Below are 6,760 nucleotides of genomic sequence, written 5' to 3'. Positions count from 1 at the left end.
GAGTCTGTGAAATAATACTAGCCAAAATGCCCCGCCCCCTTTTGCCTTGACTGACAGCTGTGAGCCCCGCCCCCTCGCTGTTTCCTGCTCCTTGTCCTCACTGTTCTGCGGAAGAGTACTTCGAGGAGGTTGGCCTGTAGAGACACCCCCGCCCGGGCAGTAACTAGCGCCCGCTTGACTGGTGAGGAATGTACCAAGTTGGGGAGGCGGGGGAAGGGACACCTCAAAGAGGGGAGAAGCATTGGCAAGGAGTCCTTGCTGTGGCCATTGCTCCTCACGTGGCTTTCACTGCCATGGCTCAATGTTATGGAATCCTGGGAGTTGTAGCTTCTTGAGGCGCCAGCATTCTGTGGCAGAGGGGACTCAAACCTTTGCCAGTGCGCCCATCATTCCACAACACACAGCCATGGCAGTTAAAGCAGTTTCAAACCGCGTTAATTCTGCAATGTAGATGATACACCCTCATTTTGAACCCAACACCAGGGGTTTTAAATTGTATGGCTCATTAATTGATCGGTTGTTGTGTTAATTACTTACTTAGGCGATCCCTCATTGTCCGAGTAGGGTAGTCTTCCAATTTCGGTGTCCTGATGGTGGATGTGGAGCCCTATTCTTGATCTGCATCTTCTCCCGCAGTGAGGGCATCGTTTTCCAGGTGGAAGGCGGTCCCGGTCGGGGTTGGCTTGATGCGCCTTCCTCTTGGCTCGTTTCTCTCTTTCACCCTCCATTCGTGCCTCTTCAAATTCCACAGCACTGCTGGTCACAGCTGACCTCCAACCAGAGCGCTCAAGGGCCAGGGCTTCCCAGTTCTCAGTGTCTATGCCAGAGTTTTTAAGGTTGGCTTTGAGCCCATCTTTAAATCTCTTTTCCTGTCAACAAACATTCTGTTTTCCGTTCTTAAGTTCGGAGTAGAGCAACTGCTTTGGGAGACGGTGGTCAGGCATCCGTACAATGTGGCCGGTCCAGCGGAGTTGATGGCGGAGGACCATTGCTTCAATGCTGGTGGTCTTTGCTTCTTCCAGCACGCTGACGTTTGTCCGCCTGTCTTCCCAAGAGATTTGCAGGATTTTTTGGAGGCAGCGCTGATGGAATCATTCCAGGAGTTGCATGTGATGTCTGTAAACAGTCCATGTCTCGCAAGCATATAGCAGGGTTGGGAGGACAATAGCTTTATAAACAAGCACCTTGTTATCCCTATGGATGTCCCGGTCCTCAAACACTCTCTGCTTCATTCGGGAAAATGCTGCACTCGCAGAGCTCAGGCGGTGTTGAATTTCAGTGTCAATGTTGACTTTGGTGGAGAGGTGGCTGCCAAGGTAGCAGAAGTGGTCAACATTTTCTATGTTACACCATTAAACTGTATTTCTGGCATTGGAGACGGATTGGCTGATGACTGCTGGAACAGCACTTTGGTTTTCTTGATGTTCAATGACAGGCCAAGCTTCTCATATGCTTCTGCGAAGGTGTTTAGAGGGGTTTGTAGATCTTCTTCTGAATGCACTCAGATGATGTTGTCATCAGCATATTGGAGTTCTGTAACAGATGTTGTTGTAGCCTTGGTTTTGGCTTTCAGTCTGCTGTGGTTAAATAGCTTGCCATCTGTCCGATAGATGATTTCCACTCCGGTGGTAAGCTTCCCGTCAACAAGATGAAGTATCATAGCGATGAACATGGAAAATAAAGTTGAGGCAATAACACATCCCTGTTTGATACCTGATTCCACCATAAATGGGTCACTTTGGGAGCCATTGCTGTCCAAGACTGTTGCCATCATGTCATTATGGAGGAGTTGAAGTCATTCACTCATATCTTTCTTTTCCTTTTCCCCTATGTAGTTGATACTTGAGGGATGTGCTGCAAAACAAGCAGGAGGTTTCTGCTACTATATGCCAGCCAGAAGGGCCAGGCGAAAGCCATCGCAGAAGAAATTGAGCAGCAGGGAAAAGAGCACGGATTTGAAGCTGATCTTCATTGCATCAGTGAGTCGGACAAGGTGAGAGTCCCATCCAATGCTTTCTTGGATCAAATATGGGCAAACTTTGGCCCTCCGGGTGTTTTGGACTTCAACTCTTACAATTCTTAACAGCCAGTAGGCTGTTAGGAATTGTGGGAGTTGAAGTCCAAAACACCCAGAGGGCCGAAGTTTGCCCATGTCTGCTATACACTGCACTGAATATGTATTGGATTAACTATGCAACACATTTTTTTCTTCCTGCGCTATCAATATCATTTCCTAATTGGTTCTATCATAAATACATGGGGAAAGTGTATTAAACTGCAAACATCCTGCAGCACATTTTGCTCTAGTTTTTCAGTATTTATTTATGTATTTATTTACGACATTTATATGCCGCCCTTCTCACGCCGAAAGGGACTCAGAGCGGCGTACAATGTGTGTGTGTGTATGTATATACACATATATATACATACAATGTATTATATTATTAGCATAGTACAATATCAGTATTAAATATTACAATATTGTGCTATACCATTATATTGCAATATTATTAGTAATATTACATGTAATATAAATATATAATTATAATATCATATTATTAGTAGTAGTAGTATTATATTGCATTACATTATAATATTATAAATACTATATGTATAAACGATATATTACATTACATTATATTATTAGCATAGCACAGGAGACAAGGTGGAACTGTCCTCTAGCCCCCTCTCTCTTCACTCTGACCTAGAGCAGCAGTTGTTGCTGGGGGGAGGGGTCCCCAGCTGATGACATATGCAGGAGTCAAGATGGAACCACCCCATGGCCCCCTCTCTCATCGAGTCTCAACTGGCACAACCTGGGGACCACAACCAGACACAGCGAAGACATCTGTCCTTGTGCTTTGCTACTCTGCTGCTGAGTACGCATGCCCAGCGTGGAGTACATCTCACCACATTAAAACAGTCGATGTGGCTCTTAATGAGACATGCCACATTATCACAGGATATCTGTGCCCTTACACCGCTGGAGAAATTATACTGTTTATTGCACCACCTAACATTCGCCGTAATAAAAGGACCAAGGCAATGACATCTCTGGCCCATCCGCTGCTCAGATATTTATTTATTTACAACATTTATATGCCGCCCTTCTCACCCCGAAGGGGACTCAGAGCGGCTTACAAGTAAAATGTAAATACAATATATTATATTATTACCATAGCACAATATTAATACTATATATCACTATATTGTATTATAACATTATACTGTAATGCAGGGGTCCTCAAACGTTTTAAACAGAGGGCCAAGTCACAGTCCCTCAAACTGTTGGAGGGCCAGATTATAATTTGAAAAAAACAATGAATGAATTCCTATGCACACTGCACATATCTTATTTGTTGTGCAAAAAATACTGAAAAACGATACAATAATTAAAATGAAGAACAATTTTAACAAATATAAACTTATTAGTATTTCAGTGGGAAGTGTGGGTGTGCTTTCAGCTGATGAGATAGGATTGTTGTTGTTGTATGCTTTCAAGTTGTTTCAGACTTAGGTTGACCCTGAGCGAGGGCCGGGTAAATGACCTTGGAGGGCCGTATTTGGCCCTTGGGCCTTAGTTTGAGAACCTCTGCTGTAATATTATTAGTAATATTACATTTAATATAAAATATATAATTATATTATCATATTATTATTAGTAGTATTATATTGTATTACATTGTAATATTATCAATATCAGCCAGCACTCCAAAATCTTAAATTAAGAAATAGCTTCCTAAGATCTACAGAGACACAGTAATGCCTCTGCAAGCGAGAGTCCAAAAGTGGCAGGCTAAAACCCAGAACCTCAATCAGTGGCTGATACCAGATAAGAAACTCCCTCCTAGGCACACAGAAGGCTGGGTGGCTTGGAAGGTGCTGAACAGATTTTGCTCTGGGACAATGCGATACAGAGCCAACCTTAAGACTTGGGGCCACAAAGTGGAGTCCACGACATGCGAGTGTGGAGAAGAGCAAACCACAAACCACCTACTACAATAAATGTTTCTTTTTGTTAATTACAACTGATTTGCTGATAATCCAAGTAACTGAAATCTATTATATGTTATATTACTGCTATAATATAGGTCTCTTAGCTAAAACTTTGATCTACAATTGCTATTGGCAGTAGGAAAGCCTGATAAAGTAGCTAAAACATCAGAAAGGCTTGCCCCAAGTTATTTGATGTTCACCCGTGATTGTGCATGCAAGGACCATTCAGTTGTATTGGAGATCTGTGCCTCAAAGATTTGTTTTGTTTCTTTTTGAATTTTAGTACAACTTGATCAGTGAAAGGGATCCAGTGGTCATTGTTATTTCTACTACTGGTACAGGAGAGCCGCCAGACACAGCAATCAAGTTTGTTAAGGAAATTAATGACAAAACATTGCCTCAGGACCACTTCTCCCATTTACGATATGGATTACTAGGTAACATGCATATGATGTGTTGTCTGAAACAAACATGAAAGAATCTATCAAAGATATTTGAGCAAACTGTTTCAACATGACTGGAAGCAACCATGACAAGTAGCATTTTGGTTTGATGTAGCTCATATTGATTGAAGGTATGAATGAAATACAGAATTAGGATGGTTTAAGACTCTGATATGATTTGAATGAACTGGAAAATTTGAATTCTAGTGGATTGTTTTCTAGTGGATTGCTTTCAAAACCCAGCCATCTGTGCCTTTTATTTGTCATCTTTCCTGTACCTTCTGTATGTGTACAATACATTAGGGAATACCTTGATTTTTGCAAAGATAATTGAATAAATGAGATGAGAAGTGGATGGCAAATTAATATGATTTCATTGGAGCCATATAACCAAAGGAAAAAAAGTTCAGTTTTCATGTTTGATTATTTCACTAGATGTTAACTTGCCTATTGAAACAGCACATTAGTCAATTGAAGTAGCATTGTTTGTTCATTGAAACAGCATGTAAGCAAAATAACAAGGTTTATTTGTAGTGTGTACTACATTTGAATACTCTTGTTTTCTGTTTGTAGTGTGTTATTGGGCTTGTATAGTCAGCTGGCGACAGGGTCGTAGCCAGAAAAAAATTTCAGGGAGGGTCGAAAATTTCAGGGGGGGGGGTTTGAAAATTGGGGGGGAGTTAGGGTCACGCTGAAGCAAAGAGCACAGCAGGGGGCAGAGCAGCCTTCAATAGCTTGCAGCTCTGCCCCTGTCAACCACCTCCACTAAGTCTGGCCTCCTTCACGAGAGCATTCAACACCCCTCCCCCCCCCCAGCTTGGTTGCTTCGCTACATCGGCTATTGCTGCAAGTAATGACAGTGTGAATAAATTGTCAATATTTGCTTGAGATAGTGCTTGCAGTTCTGGAGGGACTCTTAATTTTTTGTGTCTCATAAACTTCGCATGGGGATTTGGTTAACCAGTTAAAATTCATGAGTAAACCAGTTTTTTTTAACCTGAAAAATTTCACGGGGGGGGGGGGGGGTTGAACCCCTAACACACACCCCCCCCCCCCCCCCCGGCTACAGGCCTGGCTGGCGATGAATCTTCATGTGTTAATTTGGATATTGAGCTTATAGCCTTGAAAATAGCCTCTTTGTGTTTTTCTGAATTTAAAAATGAGGCATGGTGGACACAATAGCCTATATCTCAGTATCTGTGCCCATTTCACCCCTGATTCTCACATGGGGACATTCGGAAAGGTATCTCTGTGTGGCACTGTGCCCCATTCTCCCTTTTAGCCCTCGCTTGTTCAGGTAAAAGCCTAAGCAATTATGTCTCTGAGTTTTTCATCTACTTACTGGGAGTGGGGTAAGCTCCCATCTGTCAGTTCCAGCTTCCCATGAAGGGATATGAGAGAAGCTTCCCACAGGATGGCAAAACATCTGGGCGTCCCCTGGGCAGATGGTCAATTCTCTCACACTAGTTGCGACATGCAATTTCTCAAGTCGTTCCTGACTCAATAAAACATTTGCAAAAGTGTGGAAGCTTCCACACAAAAGAGAAGGGAAGAGAGGGAAGGGAATTTCGTCATTCCTTTCCTATATGTATGTATAGGGTGGGCCCAGCTGATTTCACATCTCAAGCCAACTATTTCAAGCAATGCTGAAAAGAACCTGGAAGGGATGTTTTTATGGATGAGCAGAAACTGGCCAGGCAACCAGCATGAGGATTGCGGTTGTCCTGGGGAGACCATTTTAGAAGCAAAGTTTTTGTTTTCCTTTCTCTTCTCTTAATTATCCGAATATTTCAGAAGTTGGGTGAAGAGGGTGGCAAGCTTTGGTAAAAAGCCACTTGACTACTGAACCCTTTCTATTAAGCAGAGAACAAAACACATGTAGATGTTGCTGGGCTTTGGATGTGAAACAGGTGTGTGATAATAATTCTAAGACATTTTATTGAGTGTGGAATTTTTCTTTTTGCGTTAAAGCTTATACATAAATATAGTCTGAAACTCATTTTATTTCTATTTCTGTGTTTTTTGTCTTTTCCCTTGCCTTACTATTCCTAGGTTTAGGAGACTCTGAATACACCTTCTTTTGCAATGGGGGGAAAATAGTGGACAGACGACTTCAAGAGCTTGGAGCACAGTGTTTTTGTGAGATGGGACAAGCTGATGATGCTGTAGGGTAAGGGAACATTATTCCCCAATCTAAATGCTTGGGGATAGCTCCCTTCCCACACATTTAGATTCAGATTTCAGCTGTGTGACAGAATTTATGGGATAAGGTTACTTCTGGTGGTTTTTCTGGATTAATAATTCCATTTATATGTAACACA

General features: G+C 42.3%; 1 protein-coding gene across 1 annotated transcript in view; it reads left to right on the top strand.

Annotated features, from left to right (window-relative positions):
• The first annotated feature begins 60 nt into the window (after positions 1–60).
• Positions 61–6,760, top strand: part of MTRR (5-methyltetrahydrofolate-homocysteine methyltransferase reductase) — a 35,760-nt gene continuing 29,060 nt past the window's right edge. The window contains exons 1-4 of the mRNA XM_060774063.2: positions 61–181; positions 1,836–1,993; positions 4,280–4,433; positions 6,492–6,609. Of these exons, the coding sequence (XP_060630046.2) occupies positions 1,850–1,993; positions 4,280–4,433; positions 6,492–6,609 (416 nt within the window). The 5' untranslated portion in view covers positions 61–181; positions 1,836–1,849. The remainder of the gene's footprint in view (positions 182–1,835; positions 1,994–4,279; positions 4,434–6,491; positions 6,610–6,760) is intronic.

Source organism: Anolis sagrei, chromosome 4, assembly GCF_037176765.1.
Source record: "Anolis sagrei isolate rAnoSag1 chromosome 4, rAnoSag1.mat, whole genome shotgun sequence".
Classification (NCBI taxonomy): Eukaryota; Metazoa; Chordata; class Lepidosauria; order Squamata; family Dactyloidae; genus Anolis; species Anolis sagrei.
The sequence above is the reverse complement of the archived record's forward strand: the minus strand, read 5'-3'. Positions and strand labels throughout refer to the sequence as shown.